General features: G+C 41.8%; 2 protein-coding genes across 13 annotated transcripts in view; one reads left to right on the plus strand and one right to left on the minus strand.

Annotated features, from left to right (window-relative positions):
• BRCA2 (BRCA2 DNA repair associated) overlaps window positions 1-4,939 on the minus strand; it is a 73,189-nt gene extending 68,250 nt beyond the window's left edge. The window contains exons 1-3 of one of the 9 annotated variants that reach the window (XM_089304247.1): window positions 4,819-4,939; window positions 3,248-3,353; window positions 1,176-1,424 (exon numbers count right to left, since the gene is read on the minus strand). In XM_089304247.1, coding sequence (XP_089160373.1) covers window positions 1,176-1,424; window positions 3,248-3,314 — 316 coding nt within the window. In that variant the 5' untranslated portion in view covers window positions 3,315-3,353; window positions 4,819-4,939. Of the gene's footprint in view, window positions 1-1,175; window positions 1,428-3,247; window positions 3,354-3,731; window positions 4,319-4,818 lie in introns of those variants that run through there. The other 8 variants (XM_089304246.1, XM_002720579.6, XM_051831814.3 and 5 more) reach the window with 8 other exon arrangements.
• Window positions 4,260-16,927, plus strand: ZAR1L (zygote arrest 1 like). Of its 4 annotated transcripts, none has more exons than XM_002720583.6 (4): window positions 4,260-7,669; window positions 8,224-8,316; window positions 10,652-10,726; window positions 16,602-16,927. In XM_002720583.6, the coding sequence occupies exons 1-4, from the start codon at window positions 7,016-7,018 to the stop codon at window positions 16,743-16,745; spliced, it is 966 nt and encodes a 321-aa protein (XP_002720629.2). In that variant the 5' UTR covers window positions 4,260-7,015; the 3' UTR covers window positions 16,746-16,927. The 4 variants fall into 4 exon arrangements, with proteins under 4 accessions (XP_002720629.2, XP_069905156.1, XP_089160386.1 ...); XM_089304260.1 differs by having other exon boundaries at window positions 6,902-7,285; XM_070049055.2 differs by lacking the exon at window positions 10,652-10,726 and having other exon boundaries at window positions 4,270-7,669.
• Window positions 16,928-18,921: the final 1,994 nt, after the last annotated feature.

The raw sequence follows: 18,921 nt of genomic DNA on the forward strand, positions 1-18,921 counted from the left end.
CATGTGGGAGCCTGGAAGAGGCTCCTGGCTTCGGATCAGCTTAACTCTGGCCCTGTGGCCATTCGGGGAGTGAACCAGCGGATGGTAGACCTCTCTGTCTCTACCTCTCTCTGTAACTCTGTCTTTCAAATAAATAAAATAAATCTTTAAGCCATTGTAATCCATAAATCGTACTTTGGAAATTTATATTCATTAAATAAAAGTTAAAAAAAAATTAAAATACAAAAAAAAAAAGATCTTGAATTTATAATGAGGACAAAGTAGGTCATCATAGCTTTGACAAAGGAAGTAGTACTATTAAATTTGCATGTGAATTCTCCACTCAATAAAAACATTCAATTCCTTTAGCTTCCCATTCAGTGCCTATCTCTCACCTGCATTTTTCAGTCTTATAGATTGTTTACTGGTCCTTTCAGACACAAAACACCTCAAACAAATCTAAATTATTTGTTATTCCTGGAATAAACTAAATGCTCTTCTTGTCATTCCCTCTGCCAAGAACATAATTATTCTATCACATCTTCAAATTCCTTGAATCTGAACTATCCTTCAAGGTTCAGTTTCAATGACTAACAGCCTAACTTCCCTAAATACTATGTCATTGTACTTTTTTTTTTTTTTTTTGGCAAATACTACATTCATCCTTATACTACACTTGATATGTATACCGTTTATTCCCCTTATTAGAGAGTAGCACTTACAAGTGGGTAATAAACTTTTAAAAAAGTGAATATATAATTTTATTAAACAATTACTTGGAAACATGTGACACGTACAACACAGAAACTGCTACCAGATCAAAAGATATTCATAGCAAATTGATAATAATAATCTCTGTTCTTTTGATAGCCTACAGAAACAGTTCAGTTTAACTAAAATAAAAACAAATCCCATTTTTTATAAAAAACATAATTTAGCAAATCTCAGTTGGCAGGATATTTTAATCAAACGGTGGAAGAAAATAAACACTTATTAAGTATCTACACTGTTTCATTTAATCTATCAGGTATTATTTTCAGCATCTCCATTATTCAAGTGAGGAAAGCAAGGCCAGAGAAATTAATTCGCTCAATACAACACAATTAATGACACAGCTGAGATTTTTAACACGGTTTGCCTAAATTCCTCATTCATATTTCTCCCTCCATCCCCATCTCCCACAACACATTACTTACCTGTATCTGGTCTGTATTTATCTAATTCTCTTAAAGGAGATTGGTATAGCTGCAGAGATGGACCTTGATCTTTGAAAATGATTGGAGTTGATGCCAACTGATGATAGGAGAGTTTCCTTTGTGGTGTTTTAAACAAATTTGGTTCACAATTGTTGATCTTACATTCAGATTCTTCTGCAGGTTCAGAATTATAGAGTGGAGCTTCTGAAGATAGTTCTTCAAACCAGTTAAGGCTTATTGGTCCTAAATCTACTTAAAAACAAAACAAAACAAAACAAAAACTCCATCCAAATTCTATTCATTAACAAAAGTTCACGAGCTAGCAATGTAGTTAAAGATCATGATATAATGAAAAGAATGCTTGAGATTCTGTCTGTGGATTACTTTGGTTAAGGCACAGTAGGTCAGCAAGATCATCAATACATTCTCTCATGAATCTGCAGTTATATTTAGAGTTCACCGAAATTGTGATATAGCACTTTGGTATATTACCTTTTTATTTAATTAACTTCTGTTTATTTCCTCTCTCAATATTCAAGATTCTGAATTAAAAACTTCCAATAAAATACATCTTACAAATACAATTCATGTCATATGACTATTCCTTAAGTGTATAAATCACGGGATACAAGGTATACAGATTCTAAACTAAAAGAGAAGATTTCTCATAAAGGGAAATGACAAAATTTCTATTATCTATCCACCCTAAACAGCTGTTTTTATAAGTCAGGAGGTTCAAAGGTTAAAAAGATCTTCATCACACTACTGACATTATGTTCCTCATGTTGCTATTTATATCGATGGTACCAAGATAATGGGGGCTAAAACTGCTGGTGAATTTGCATGAGGTAAGCCAGTGACATCAAACTATAGTTATTATATTTCTAACCACTGCATCTTTGTTAAAATAACAATATCACTTTATCTAAAGACTGTCCTAATTGAAGCAACATTCATTTTATTAATGCTTGATCTTTGAGCACATCTTTTTCATAATTCTCTGACAAAATGGAAATTATGTAAAAAAGCACCTCTGTATAGCTGAAGTACAAGAGTTGCATAGAAAAGCATTCAAGTGATGAGTTACGAGCTGAGTTGGAGTTTTCATGAAGTCCTTTTTACAGGAAAGAATGACAAACTAAGTTATTCCGACTTAGCGGATTTACAACGAAGTTATTACAACTTGGATGATTTAGCAGACATTTGTTCAGCTGAATGAAGTGAGCTTGTTAGAAAAGCAACAGAGTTTGCCGCCAATGATAAAATGTGGCTTTCTAAAAATACGTTTAATAGGGCAACATGTTAAATATCTATAATTTGGAACACCAATATTTTCCAAATAATTGCTACATGATGTTACAACCTGGAAAGCTCTATTGGAACATCTATTAGACCTTTGAAAGATCTAATCAAAGTTCAAGAAAGCCAAATTAAAAAAGAAAATCCACTAGTAATTGAAGACTTAAAATACTCCTTGTTCCACTAACTATGTGAAGTGAATTTTCTTCATATATTTCTACCAGAAGAACATACCACAACAGATTAACTGTGCACCCAGGTATGAGAATACAGCTATTTTCTATTAGGGCAGATGTTAAGGAGAACTGCAAAACAATTCCACTTATTCTTCTGAAAAAATATGCAATAGATTTATTTTCAAGTGAATTAATTTTTTTTTCAGTTCTTAGTTTTAATTTCTAACATGGCAGCCTACATAAACAAATTCTCTTTGCAGGGGTCTTAATCATGAATACTGTAACGAAAATGTTTGACAGTCTCTGTCAAAGTAACATCACCAATGCTTCTAATTTACTAGTCCTACTTTCTAAACAGTTCTTCCAGTTATTGCTCATCAAGAGGCCAGTCTCTTTATACAACTATGGGTTCTGTGTCTGTCGGGTTAACTGGTAAACTATTACTTTCTAAAGTGGACTTATGACTCCATATAGAGTAGCTTGCAGTGTAAAGAAAACCGAGAAGTACTGAATTTTTTTTTCAGCAAGCACGTATGTTACTTTTCTGAAAACAGTTTCTCGTTGAAATGTATCAAGTTTCATAAAACCAGCCAATACCTGTTGTGTTGCACCGCATCTTAAAAATGTCAAATAAAGTTGGCCTCTCCTTGGATCCAATAGGCATTTTTATGTACAATATTACTCCAAAGCTCGATAAGTCAGTCTGCAAGAGAAGACCAAAAGGTCCGTCACAGGGATGCATGTCGGGGTTGTGCTTGTGTCTAAAGCTACATCCTCTACCCGTTCTTCGGGACGCCGAACTCCCTGTGAGGATGGAAACATTCCACAGTTCTGTGCACTCACAGCAGCCACGGAAAACCCCTGGCGTGTGTGTCTACTGCGACTCAAGAACAGAATTGTCAATCTTTTCTTTTTAATTACGTTAACTAGTGGCTCCTGGTACAAACAAACACTGTCCGATAACTCCCAGTCAATGATCCGAGACTAACAATTATCTGGGACTTAAGTAAGGCAGATACAAGGTGCCCAGAAACTGTAAAGCACTTTCCAGGGTGGCAATATTCCGTTAAAGTAACGTTACCGTGTTTTCAATTAAGAACATTTCGCATCCGGACACCCGGAACAGCCAGGAGGCAGACCCAGCCAAGGCGTTGTGCAGCCCGGAGCCGGGAAGCCAGAGTCCCGAGGGAGGGGGCGGGGCTCGCCTTTGCTTTGGAACAAGGTTGTTTCTCTCAGGCAAGAGGCGGAAGTCGATACAGGCCGCGATTCCCACCCGGGAACCTGAGAGACCCTAGCCCGCCACCCCGGACCGCTGGGGCCGCGAAAGACATGCCCGTCTCCATCCCAGCCACACTAACCCGCTCCACAGGTACAGCTGGTATTTGGGCTCAGCAGTCTAAGAGAAAGCGCGCCAGCATTTAGATCACAGATCTGACCCCATCGGCTTTTCCGGCGGCGATCCACTGCCCTAGGCAAGACCCCAGACGCCGAGCTGAAGGAGCTCCGCCTCCATAGCCTTTTTCAGACGCTCGCGCCAAAAGCCCGCTCTGGGCACGTGACGTGAGGACGCTGTGACGAGGCACGCAGCGTACGCACTACCCGGAAGTGAGGCCGCCGTCGGCCGCTGCTGTTTCTCAGTGAGGCGAGAGGGGCTTGCCTGTTAGGCTCAGGAACCGGAAGACGAGGGAGCTGGCGTGTATGTTCGCTTCCTGACTTTTTTAGACCCGCCCGCCTTGTTCTGAAGGGGCGGCCGTTCGGTCTATGCGTAGTTCCCCAGCCTTTCTTCCTGCCCTGGATGACTTTTGGGTGGGCGCCCTCGGAACACGATTAAGGACCTTTAAAAAAACCTTCCCTTTATCCTTAGGGCAGGTGCTTGCTAAGCCTGTGCGCCAAAGTGAGCTGACCTTAGAAAACTCGTATAAAGTGGTCTGTATGTGGGTGCCTCACTTCCGGACTGCGTGGTAGTAAATGGAAGGCTCAGGGACTTGAAGTCAGTTCTAGCAGGTGTGTTTCCCATAGGTAGACTGTTCAGAGCGAGCCCATTTTCCCAGCCTGAAAAATTGTGAATCCCATGTTAACGCTCCTGCAGTGCTAGGTACTCTCCCCTGTAGACTTCTATGGTATCTTTTTAAATTCTTATGGTGTCAATTGCCCTGTTTTGAACTGACCTGGAAGATGGAACTTGATCTCAGTTTTGGAATTCACAGGGTCTGTATCTTGGCTAGAACAGTGTTCAATCTGTGTGTGATGTATGACTTATAAAATATTGAACTGAATAGGAGAGGTAAGAGCGGCTTAGGGCCCCTGCTGCTTCTACAGTGCACTTGAGCAAGGAACAGCAAAGGCAATCTTGGATTAGAGGCTCCACGTGGTTCCTTTGGTGCCATAATCAGTTTGATAATAATCCTCAGCTGTAGCAAGGGGCCTTACTAATGTAGATAGAAACTAAAGCTCCTCCCCCCGCCTTGTTTTTTAAAAGAATGAAAGCCACATTTTTACGTATTTGAAAGCAGAAAAATAGAGATAACCTGCCGGGTCACTCCACAAATGGTAACAAAAGCCAGGGCAGGGCCAGGCTGAAGCTGGGAGCTGGAAACAGCCTGGGTCTCCCATATGAGTGGCAAGGACCCAAGTACTAGGGCCGTTGTTACCTTCCACTGCCGGGGGTTAGCAGGAAGTGAAGCCAGACTCTGATATGCTGGTTTCCCAAGCAGCGTCTTAACCACTGTGCCAAATGCTGGTCCCACTACTGAAGCTTTTCATCTGCTATGTCTAATTAGCAAAGTAACACAGGTCTGCGTATGATCCTTATCTGATGATCACTGCTGCTTATGGAACATTTGGTAAATTAGGCAATCTGCTTTGGGCTTTACAAGTAATATCACAGTCTTAGAATAATCCTATAAGTTGGTTAGTAATGTCCAATGGGGAAACGTAATTAGGCAATTAAATAACTTCACTGGTAGTAGGGCCAAAGTTTGAAGTCCATTTTGACTTAAACCTAACTACCTTGCCATTAAGTCTATCATTATCCTACAAATCAGAATAGTATGTTTTTTCTTCCTTTCTGAAGGGAGAGGCTGGGGTGTCTCGCTAGGAATAGACTAGTGAGAGCTATTGGCACCTCATTACAACCCGCTGAAATTATTCTCTCTCGCTATATACAGCCCCCCCTCAACTTTGTGTTCTTTTGGTACCTGGGCTTAATTATACTCTTCTAATGTGGCTGTTCAAATAATTTATTACTTGTATTTAATTTATTTTATGCTTTATTTTTTACTTTTTTCTTAAAAGTTTACAGTATCTGATGTGTATGACTCGGAGTTTTGATGTACATGTGCCTAGTGGATGCTTACTACAGTTAAGCAGTTAACAAATCCATACCCTCACATGGTTACTCTTTGTACACCTGAAACATCTCAGCAGATTTCTAGTATGCAATACAGTTTACTGACTACAGTGACCATTAGATCTCTAAAATAACATTGTATTATATTAGATTCATTTTGCATTCATTTTACACAGCTGCAACTTTATACCCTCTGACCAACGTGTTCTCATTTCCCCTATGTTCCTGGTAAAACTGTTGTCTGTGCTTCTGTGTATTTGACTTTTTTTGGAGCCCACATTTAAGTGAGTGCTTAAATACTTAAGCAGTACCTTTTCTTCTGTCTGGCTGATTTCACTTAGCATAATATCCTCCAGGTCTCATCCATGTTGTTACAGATGTCAAGATCTACTTTCTAAAAAAGTGTTAAAGGCAGAACAATATTCCATTCCATTTATATTATATAATAATGTATATCACAATTTTTAATCCATTCATCCACTGACACTTAAGTTGTTTGTGTAGATTGTTTATTGTGAATAATGCTGTAATGAACATGAGAGTGCAGTTATCTCTCTAAAACACTGATTTTATTTTCTTTGGATATGTATTCAGTAGTGGAATTGCTGAATTATATGATACTCTAATTTTTTTGAGGAACCTTTATAATGTCTGTACCAATTTATACTCCCACCAACAGTGTATAAGGAAAATCTAAAATGGTTGCTAGAGGAACGAATGAGGAATTGTCAATGAAAACGTGTAAATAATTCAGAAATGAAAAACAGTTTTGAAAAAAGATTCAGGATCACTGAATTGAAGAGGTAGGGAAAAGCAATTAAGAATCGGGTGGCAATTAGTCATCTGTGGATAGATAGGGCTTCCCTTCCTCAATTAGGGTAATGGGCAGCAGCCCCCGCTAAAATCTGAAATAAATGAGGAAGCTAGAGATAAACCTGAGCTGGCTTGATCACGGGCAAGGAGTGGCAGTGAAAGTGGGAAGTAAAAAACACTGTGCCTGAGCAGCTAGTAGAAGGATGGAGCGGTTTGTCCGAGTTCCCTGTGGCTTGTACCAGGGCTATGGGAACACACTACCTTTGGACCAACCTGGACTCTCAGGGCACAAACAGCCTGACTGGAGGCAAAACATTGATCCCCCCACTTTCCTGTCCAGGCCTGGGCTGCTGGTGCCTGCAAATGCTTCTGACTACTGCATGGACCCTTACAAACGAACACAGCTTAAAGCCATTCTTGCCCAGATGAATCCCAGTCTGAGGCTGCAGCTGTGCAAGGCCAACACCAAGGAGGTGGGTGTGCAGGTCAGTCTGCGAGTGGATAAGTCCGTGCAGTGCTCGCTGGGGCCTCGCACCCTGCGCAGCCGCTCCCCTTGGGACAGTGCTGGGCACAGAGTGCCCCTGGCAGGCTGGGGAGTCTATTTGCCAGTGATCAGCAACAGAGGTTTGGTTCGGCTGCAGAAGGGTGGGGACAGTGGGGAGAGTGAGGTGCTGGGCAGCCCTGCAGAGACTGGTCAACAGCCACCACCAGTGCCGAAGTTAGAAGATGGCAGGCAGAAGGAAGTTGGACAGCCTGAGGAGCTGGGGGACTCCGAGGCCACACATCCTCAAGAAGGGAAGAACAAGCTGGTGCAGAGAGATGCAGTCCCCGATCTACTCCAGAAGCCAAACTTCCAGGTGGCCTTTCTCTTCTTAGTCTTCAACCAACCCAGGCGTGCGCGCTCGCTCACCCTTTGTCTCTGTCTTCCCCCCCTCCCTCCCTTTTTCCCTCTCTCTCCTATTTGTAGAACAGTAAGAACAAATATTCTCTTGCTTCTGACACTTATTTGGTGGAGAGAGTGTTTTGCATTAGGTGCAATAATGGTCTGTATGCTCTGTAAGTTTTTGGTAAAGTAGGATGCCAACTTTAAGTCTGTGAAAGAAGTCTGGCAAACAGTGCTACCAGGAATGAGACAAGGGCTGCCATGTCTGTGAAATAGGAAATTGACTTTTGTTTTGGAGAGATTGTTCTGGTGGCATTGTGGAAAATGGTTTGGAAAACTGCGATTGACAGCAGCAAAAAGAATCCCAGAGTAATAGCTGAGATGAGACACTAAGTTAATGTGGCAGCACTGAGAATAGAAATGTGAAATTGAGGCAGCATTTTTTTCCCCGATACAAAATCATAAGTTTTTTTTTTCTCTTTTCCCTAAGATAGTAAAAGACTTCCTCCCCCCACCTCTTATTTTCAGTTTTTGGAACCAAAATATGGCTATTTTCACTGTAAAGATTGTAAAACCAGATGGGAGAGTGCTTATGTGTGGTGCATTTCTGGAACTAATAAGGTAAGTAAAAATGAGTGGGTGGGAGAGGGGAGGGTGGGGTTTACCCAAAGGTTCAGTGGGGGGAGGATTTGCTTCCTGATGGAGCATGACCATTCACAGGCCCGTCTGAATTCATTTTGGCATCCTCAGTGTTGTGCATACAATTGCAGTCTGCAAATGTTTGAGAAGAACTGACTTGTACTGTCCCTCTAAGCTCCTGAGCCATACACTGGGGATGTATTTGGCTTGGTAGTTGCTGAACAAAATCTCAAGTTATGTAGATGAGCTTTGTTCTTGTCTAAATTGGGCCTTTCTGGAACCTTTAAGTTGGTGTATTTTGAACAGGTTTAGGAGTTAGCCCCAGGGAATTTCCACCATTTGTCCACAAGGTGGAGCAGTAAAAGAAATAATTTACCATAAAGGTTAGCTTGTAAGAGACTTAGGCTAAGCCTTCGTTTTATTATACTCCTCCTAATTTGAGTTAATTGTCAAAATATCAACATTGGGAAAAACTTCACATTATATCTTGTACTTCTGGATTTTCGTGAAAAACCATAGGCTCTGGTCTTTGGACCCTTCTTTGAGACTGACAGCGGCACAAGCCTGCAGAGATGATTCTGTCTCCATTCGCTTGGCCAATGCACTTTGTTTGGAACAGCTTGCCACCAGGCCTGTTTCATTAACTTCTAAAAGCCTTTGAGCTCAAATCCTCTGCTGTTGCATGTTTAGATACTGCCTTTCTGGCTAAAGGACTATAGAGGGAGAGGGGAAAGAGACATGCAATTTGACTTTTCAGACTAGCCATTTACTAGACCCAGGAGGTAAAAGATTTTTAAACCAAGTTAAAATTACTTCGCTTCTGTTGCTAAAAGAAAAAAAATAATTCAAACACTAGAATAGAAAGAATAACACATGAATCTCTCTTCAAAAAATTCACTCTGTGGGTCAATATTGTGACATAGCTGGTTAAGCTACTTTGCTGATCCACTTCGGATCCATCTCCCAGCTAATAGCCTGAGAAAGCAATGGAGGATGGCCTAAGTGTTTGGGCCCCTACATCCATAGGGTAGAATGGGAAAGCTCTTGGCTTCAGCCTGGCATAGCCCCAGCCATTGTAGCCATTTGAGGGGTGAATTAGTAGGTGGAAGATTATCTCTCTGTCTTCCTCTCTGCCCCTCTCTTTCTCTATTTTTCCCTCTCTCCCTGTAACTCTACCTTTCAAATAAAATCACTCTGATAGGATCAATGTAGACAAAAATAACAGAGGAGGGTGTTGAACTCCATGTGAGTGGTGGCACAATGATGTCTCTGCAGGGTTTTAGAGGACAAATAGAGGAACAGTTTACCAAGTAGAGAAACACTGAAAAGCTCAAAATATAAGGGATAATGAACTAGGACAAAAGGAGGAAATCAAGGGTTTGGCCCATGCAATAATGTGTACGTTATTGGGTAGTTGTGGTAACTAAGAAAAACTGAAGTAGTAGCAGTCTGATTTTTATAAGTAAGGGAAATGAGATTGGAAGACTAAGAAAAAGTGATTGATAGAACTAGTAGAATTTAAAACCTTCTGAACTCAGGGTGGGCAAGAAAGGAAGTTATAAAATCAAGAAATGGATTGCTTAAGAAATGAGGGGTGGCATTTGCCCTACCAGTTAAGAAAGTTAGGGTGCTCGGCCGGCGCCGTGGCTCAATAGGCTAATCCTCCACCTTGCGGCGCCGGCACACCGGGTTCTAGTCCCGGTCGGGGCGCCGGATTCTGTCCCGGTTGCCCCTCTTCCAGGCCAGCTCTCTGCTATGGCCAGGGAGTGCAGTGGAGGATGGCCCAGGTGCTTGGGCCCTGCACCCCATGGGAGACCAGGAAAAGCACCTGGCTCCTGGCTCCTGCCATTGGATCAGCGCGGTGCGCCGGCTGCAGCGGCGGCCATTGGAGGGTGAACCAACGGCAAAGGAAGACCTTTCTCTCTGTCTCTCTCTCTCACTGTCCACTCTGCCTGTCAAAAATAAAAAAATAATAAAAAAAAAAAAAAAAAGAAAGTTAGGGTGCTCACCTCTCAAATCAGAGTTTGTGGGTCGAACTCAGGGCTATAGCTCCTGATTCCAAATTCCTGCAAATGCAGACCCCTGTGGGAAGCAACAGTGATGGCTCAAGTAATTGATTTTTGCCTATCATACGTGAGACCTGGATTGCGTTTCCAGCAACCTTTCCTCCACCCATCTTCTGGGTGTTAGGGGCATTTGTAAGTAAATCAGCAGACGGGTGTGCTCTCTGTGCTTCTCAAATAAATTAATATATGTTTAAAAAATTGAACTGGGAGCCTAGGATGAGCTTATATTAAAGAGGCAAATTTCTCTTCAGGTTTATTTCAAACAACTCTGTTGCAAATGCCAAAAGAGTTTTAACCCTTACCGAGTAGAAGCAATCCAATGTCAGGTAAGCATGCAGAACTCTTTTGCATTATATCTATAATTATACTTTTGTTTTTAAACATGAGCCCTCGGTGGCAGAATGTCAAGATTTGATTAGAAGCAGATATTGATATCAGAATGTTAGACTTTCTGTGTATTTGAAATTTTCTAATTAAAAACATAAATTCTAGTTTGCCTTTTTGGGGTGTGAAGGAATATACATGATTTAGTTGCTTTATATGGTTTGTTTCTGTGTAGTGTGTATGTGTGTTTATCCTTAGAGATACACTGTATATAATTAGTATGTAATATAATAGGTAACTATTATTAGGCTTTTATCATGTATCAGACTTAAGACTAAATGCTTTACATGCATTATTTCCGTAACTCTAACCTTTATGATAAATAATAATGCCAGGAGCTTCTTGCTGGTCTCTCACGTGGGTGCAGGGGCCCAGACTTGGGCCATCTTGTACTGCTTTCCCAGGCCATAGCAGAGAGCTGGATCAGAAGTAGAGCAGCTGGGACTCGAACCAGGGCCCATATGGGATGCCGGCACTTCAGGCCAGGGCGTTAACCTGCTGCGCCACGGTGCCAGCCCCCTCGTGTTCACTTTATTTTTTTTTCCAAATCCATATTCCTCTCTGTTCTTTAGTATTTTTTTGGTGGTTACCAAGAGATGACATTACGACTCATCGATTTATCAATCTGGATTAATTATTAGTCTTACCTCTCCCTGACAATGTATTTTAGAACATTCTAATTCCATATCACTTTATTCTAACTTCCATGCTGTTCTTATGCATTTTAACTTTACCCATATTTTAAAATTTACAAAATATTATATAGTAAGTATTCATGTAGCTTTTGCTACATATTTATCTTTTCTATTCTTAGGTCTTTATAATTTTTTTTTAACTTTTGTATCTGGAATCATTTTCCTTTTACTTGAAGACACTTTAATATTTTCTGTGATGTAGGTCTGAAGGTGACCAATTCCATTTTGCTTGGATATCTTTTTAAGAGATTTTGCTAGAAATAGAATTAAGTTGTTTGAGGCTCTTTCTGTCCTTTAAGAACTCGCAGTTCCTTTGAAGTAATCTCTCCCCCAACCCCTTGTTAAATCTGCTTGCTTTTAAGATATTTCTCTCTGCTTTGGTTATCAGCAGTTTACTTATGATTCCTTTGTATTTACCCTGCATAGGGATTATAGTATTTCTTGAGTCTGGTAGCTTGAAGATTTTTAACACTTTTCCAAAATTTATCAACCATTGTCTTTACAAATATTCATTGACCATTCTGCCCCTCTCCTAATTACTTGTATCAGACCTTTTCACCATATCCCATTTTGTCTTACATGTTTGTTTCTGTATTTCCCTGCTTTAGTCTCTCCTTGCTTCAGGGTGGGTTTTATGTACTTTTTTTTTTTAAATATTTATTTTACTTGAAAGGCAGAGTTGGAAGATGTCTATCTGTCCTATCTTCTGTTTCACTCCCTAAATGGCCACAGTGGCCAGGGCTGGGCCAAGCTGAAACCAGGAGCCAAGGACCAGGAGATTCATCTGGGTCTCCCACCTGGGTGCAGGTGTCCAAAGACTTGGGCCATCTTCAGCCATTTTCCCAGGTGCATGAGCTGGGAATTGGAAGTGTAGCGGCTACCTGTATGGGATGCTGACATGCGGGAGGCAGCTTAACTCGTTAGACCACAGCACCAGTCACCATCTACTCTAATTATCATTTCAGCTGTTTCCAATCTGAAATTAAACCTATCCACAAATTGAGTTAGCCATTTGAGTTATTGTGTTTTCCTGTTAAAGAATTTTTTACTTTTTGACAAATTCCGGGGGTCAGGGTTGTGGCACAATAGGTTAAGCCACTGCATGCAGTGCCAGTTTGCTACATTTCAAATCCAGCTCCCTGCTAATGCACCTGGGAAAGCAGCAGCAGATGGCCCTGATACTTGGGCCCCTTCCACCCACATGGGAGATCCAAGAAGTTCTGGGCTCCTGTTCCAGTCCCAGCTGTTGGGGCCATTTGATGGAAGATCTCTTTCTGTCTCTCCACTTTCTGTGGCTCTGCCTTTCAAATAAATAAATACATCTTTAAAATTCCACTTTCTTGCTAAAAATAGTTAACTGATCTCCATGGACATAGTAAGCATTGTTATTTAAAAATTTTTCAGGTAATGCCATTAACCATAATTTGTTGCTATCTCCTTCGCTTTCAAGTGTGTCATTCGTTCTTCTCATATACCTGATTATTTTTGATTGAGTGCTAGATGTGATATATGAAACTGCAGTGATAATTATGGTCAAGGATAGTATCTTCCAGAGAGGATTTATGTTTGCTTTTGGAGGCAGATAGTTGCACTAGCAATTTTAGATAACTGTTTGCCAGTAGGAGTTGAACTGTTGCGAAACTGGGCCTCAGTACCTGTGAAGGCAGGTCTGTTTTGGTGCATCCTTATTCTTAGGGTATGGCCCTATGTTCCCAATACAAATCCTGAGTTGCTTACCAGGGCTTTTATACTTTGATATATTTCTTAGCTTCATCAATGTATTAGTCCCCTTTCCAGTTTCCTATGATCTTTTACCAGTCTCAGAATTAGCAGATTGCTTTAGAGGGAAAATAGTCCCAAATGTCAGGTTTACTTACATTTTTGGATTTCTTTGTCTAATTTTTTTTTTTTTTTAAGATTTTATTTATTTGAAAGACAGAGAAGTAAAGACAGAAAGTTCTTCCATCCGCTGGCGAAATTCCCAGATGGCTGCAGTGGCTGGATCTATGCTGATCCAGAGCCAGGAGCCAGGAGCTTTTTCCAGGTCTTCCAAGTGGGTGCAGGGGCCCAAGGACTTGGGCCATCTTCTGCTGCTTTCCCAGGCCACAGCAGAGAGCTGGATTGGAAGAGGAGCAGCTGGGACTAGAACTGGGCCCATATGGGATGCTGGCGCTTCAGGCCAGGACTTTAACCCATTGCACTTCAGTACTGGCCCCAGTTTGTCTAATGCTTTGATAATCCCTGAGTGCCTTTTTTTTCTTAAGATCAGCTTTTCTGGTCATCCAGGAGGATTGGTTAGAATTATCCCATCCACCATGGCTAGAAACAGAAATCTATCTATTTTTTTTAATTTATTTATTTGGAAGGTAGAGTTATATTTTCTATCCATTGGTTCACTCCTCAAATGGCCATAAAAGCCAGGGCTGGTCCAGGCCAGAGCCAGGAGCATCATCTGGATCTCACATGTGGGTGGCAGGAGTTCAAACACTTGGGTCATCTTTCACTGCCTTTCCAAAGTGTATTAACAGGAGCTGGATTGGGAAGTTTAGTTGGGATTCAAAACAGGACCCATATGGGATGCCGGTGTTGCAGGCAGCAGCTTAGCCTGCTGCACCACAATGCTGGCCCCAGAAGTCTACCTTCAGAGTAAATCCTTATTTTGTTGAGCCATTTATTAGTATAAAATAGTGATGGGGCTAGAATTGTGTTGTAGAGGGTAAAAGCTGCCACCTGTTGGGGCTGGCACTGTGGCGTAGCAGGTGAGGCCCCTGCCTGCAGTGTTGGCATTCCATTTAAGTCCTGGCTGCTTCACTTCTGATCCAGCTCTCGGCTGTGGCCTGGGAAGACAGTAGAGAATGGCCCAAGTCTCTGGGCCCCTGCACCCATGTGGAAGACCTGGAAGAAGCTCCTGGCTCCTGGCCTTGGATCAGCACAGCTCCGGCTGTTGTAGCCATTTGGGGAGTGAACCAGCGGATGGAAGACCTCTCTCTGTCTCTGCCTCTCCTCTCTGTGTATAGCTCTGACTTTCAAATAAATAACTTTTTTTTTTTTTGACAGGCAGAGTGGACAGTGAGAGAGAGAGAGACAGAGAGAAAGGTCTTCCTTTTTGCCGTTGGTTCACCCTCCAATGGCTGCCGCGGCCGGCGCACTGCGCTGATCCGAAGGCAGGAGCCAGGTGCTTATCCTGGTCTCCCATGGGGTACAGGGCCCAAGCACTTGGGCCATCCTCCACTGCACTCCCTGGCCACCGCAGAGAGCTGGCCTGGAAGAGGGGCAACCGGGACTAGAACCCGATGTGCCGGCGCCGCAGGCGGAGGATTAGCCTATTGAGCCACGGTGCCGGCCTATAACTTTTTTTTAAAGTTGTCGCCTGTGACACTGACATCCTATAGGGTGGCAGGTTGTATCCTTCCCCACTTCCAATACCGCTCCCTGCTAATGGCTTGGGAAAGGAAGCAGAAGATGGCCCAATTCTTGGGCCCCTACACCCAAGTGGGAGACCTGGAGGAGTTTCCTGGTTCTTGGCTTTGACGTGGCCATTGTGGCCATCTGAGGAGTGAACCAGCAGATGGAAGATCTCACTGTCTCTCCCTCTCTGTAACTCCAACTTCTTTTAAAGATTTATTTATTTGAAAGAGTTATACCAAGATAGAAGGGGAGGCAGAGAGAGGTTGTCCATTTGCTGGTTCATTTCCCAATTGGCTGCAATGGCTGGAGCTGTGCCGATCCGAAGCCAGGAGCTTCCTCGGTCTCCCAAGTGGGTGTAGAGGCCCAAGGACTTGGGTCATCCTCCACTGCTTTCCAAAGCCATAGCAGAGAGCTGGATCAGAAGAGGAGCAGCTGAGACTCGAACCGGCACCCATATGGGATGCCGGCACTGCAGGCAGCAGCTTAACCTCCCACTCCACAGCGCGGGCCCCTCAACTTTCAAATAAATCTTAAAAAGACAGTGATAATAAAATGAATTAATCTATAAAAAGTGAATGTGAATATAATAGTGTTTTATTTAACATTCATGTTTGGAAAATAAAGTCCTATTTTCATACTATAAAAAGATAAACTTTGACCTACTCCATGTGGCTATGGGACATGAAAATAGAGTGGTAATTATTGATGCAAAAGATTGGCAGAGTTGAGAGTGTGGACCAGGGCAATATGCGAGTCTCCAAAGGATGTAAACTTCCACTGATCAGAAGACAGAATGGGATAATTGTTGGAAGGCCCTATTTTAAGTCATTGTCAAGGGAGTGGCTCTGTAGCTCAGCAGGTTGAGCTATGACCTGCTATGCTGGCATCCCAGGTGAGCACTGGTTCCGTCCTGGCTTTTCTGCTCCTGATCTAGTTCCCTGCTCTAAAAGCAGCAGCAGATGGCCTAAGTGCTTGGGCCCCTGCCACCCATGTGGGAGACTAGGTTGGAGTTCCTGGCTCCAGGCTTTGGCCTGGCCTAGCCCAAGGCAGCCATTGTGGCCCTTTGAAGAGTAACTATTTGAAAGATTTCTGTCTCTGTCCCCCTGTATCTCTCTTTGTAACACTGCCTTTCAAATAAAATAAGTGAATCTTTAAAAGAAAATCTTGTAAATATTAGACATGTCTGGAAACAAGAGAATTTTAGCTTCATATAGAACACCTCTCCTAGTTCTAACAAGCTAAGATATCTCCAAACATTGTAAAATATCCCTGGGCTGGGGGAGGGGGAGATAAAAGTACTCCTGATTGAGAACCACTGCTCTATTTTTAAATGTTTGCATTTATATAATCAAGTCACTTAATACCTGTTCAGTGCACCTCAGCTCCACGTGACTACAATAGAAAAACCTGTACAGTGAGGACACTATACAAAACTCTTTTTAAAAAAACTTTTATTTGACATGCTATCTTAGTTGGCTCAGAAATATTCTCTTGAACATCTTCTGTGATCTTTGATCTTGATGCAAATGTGTGGCATTTAAATGAGGGATGCAAGTGGTTTTGTACAACTTGATCACAGGTTTCTCCTAGGACTCAAAAGAAAATGAAGATATCAGGAATGGGATCTTGGAGAGGAGTGTTTTTTGAATTGAGATTTATATTTGAAATAATAATTGGATCACTTAGTATTGAAATTGTTCCTTGTTTCCTAAAGACATGTTCAAAGTCTCGTTGTTCCTGTCCTCAAAAGAAAAGACACATTGATCTAAGGAGGCCTCATCGACAGGAACTGTGTGGTCGCTGCAAAGACAAGAAATTCTCCTGTGGCAGTATTTACAGCTTTAAATGCATCATGTGACAGACAGTAATTCTTGTATAGGATGCAAACCCTTTCTGTAAGTTACTGTGCTGTCTTCCTTTTTTGTGCAACTTAGCTCTGACCTGGCATTGGAAAATTGACTAGCTTTTGTACTTTTTGTAGGTTACATAACAATTGTACAATATGAGTAGAATAAAATAAAATGCATGTGAACTAGAAAATGAAGACAACTGGTGATTATTTGGTAAAAACATTAAGATAGTACCAACAGTTTCCAAACGTTGGGACTTGCATCAAGAAAACAATGAAGAGGAAAAATGATCTATGATAAGCTTGGTTTTTAAGCATTGGAATATAGAGATGACCAAGCGGTAATATCCTTGCCTTTTAAGTGTACATACTTATAGCAAATGCTGAAACAGCACTTAGCATGTTCCAAACATTGTTACAACTCATCACAGCAGTCATATTCAGTGGAAATTATTATATCTTTTAATAGATGAAATGGAGACACAAAGAGGTGTAAGTCAGAGCCAGGACTTGAACTCAGGTAATAGGCTAATCTTCCACCTTGCGGCACTGGCACACCGGGTTCTAGTCCCAGTCGGGGCTTTGGATTCTGTTCCGGTTGCCCCTCTTCCAGGCCAGCTCTCTGCTATGGCCAGGGAGTGCAGTGGAGGATGGCCCTAGTCCTTGGGCCCTGTACCCCATGGGAGACCAGGATAAGCACCTGGCTCCTGCCTTCAGATCAGCGTGGTGCGCCTGCTGCAGTGCGCCGGCCGCGGTGGCCATTGGAGGCTGAACCAACAGCAAAGGAAGACCTTTCTCTCTGTCTCTCTCTCTCACTGTCCACTCTGCCTGTCAAAAAAAAAAATTAGGACTTGCTCCATGGTTCTAACCAATATATTGGTATTCCCACTCAAATTCAGATTGTGATATGTGAATTAATTCATGAATGAAACAGGTTACTATGACAAAGTAAACCCTTCAGGATGACTGGGGAAAAAACAAGAGAATTAAGGCTTACTATATGAAGGGAATTGAGAAAAGATTATTGTTTTTCAGCTTCAGTACAGTTAATTTTTTTTCCTTCAAATAAACCTTTTATTTAAGGAATACAAACTTCATGCATTTCATAAGTATAACTTTAGGAATATAGTGATTGGGATGGCAGGCACAGTGGGAACACCCACACTCCCACCCCTCTTCTTCCCTCTTATTCCCAGTCTTATACTAAGATCTATTTTCTTTTTTTTTTCTTAATTATTTTTAAAGGAATACAAATTACATATGTATAACTTTAGGACCATAGTGTTTCTTCCCACCATACCTGCCCTTCCACCCACACTCCCACCTCTCTTCCCTCTCCCCTTCCCAGTCGCATTCTCCTATAAGGTTCATTTTCAGTTAACAGATCAGCTGTATACTAAGATTTCAACAATTTGTGTGTGCGTGCACACACATATGTATACACACACAAACTGAGGACAAGTTTTACAGTTAATTCTCATACAACTCATTGAGGACAGAGGTCCTGCATGGGGAGTTAGTGCACAGTGACTCCTGGTAATTTTAAATTAACACTCTTATGTGTGATGTCAGTGACTACCCGAGGCTCTTGACATGAGCTGCCTAGGCTATGGAAGCCTTTTGAATCCACAAACTCTGTCAATATATAGACAAGGCCATAAGCGAAGTGGGAACTCTCTCCTTCCTTAAGAGAAAAGTACATCCTTCTTTGGCCACTTCTTTTCGCTGGGATCTCACTTACAGACATCCTACACATAGAATATTTTTTTTTTGCCACAGTGTCTTGGCTTTCCATGCCTGAAATTCTTTCACTGGCTTTTCAGCCAGACCAGGAAACATTGAGGGCTGATTATGAGGTCAGAGTGTTACTTAAAACAATTGGTAATCTGTGAGTCTGCTGTGTGGACCGCTTCCCATGTTTGAACGTTCTGTTCTTTTTAATTGTCTACTATAATTACCCCATACTTGATCCTATTTATATGGTCATTTTAACACTTAATCCTTTCTATATGTTCATGCTAATACCTAATATAATAATTTGAGATGGCATTTATTTTACAACCCAGCTTAATGGGATTTCGGGTCCTATGACAAATTTTTAAACTGTACCTTTAAAGTTAGCCTGTAGGAATGTATACAGAACTAGACAGCTTTACAGTTATAAACTTCCTCCTCCCTTTCTTAT

This window comes from Oryctolagus cuniculus, chromosome 9 (assembly GCF_051225735.1).
Source record: "Oryctolagus cuniculus isolate XC-2025 breed Fujian yellow rabbit chromosome 9, ASM5122573v1, whole genome shotgun sequence".
Taxonomy (NCBI): Eukaryota; Metazoa; Chordata; class Mammalia; order Lagomorpha; family Leporidae; genus Oryctolagus; species Oryctolagus cuniculus.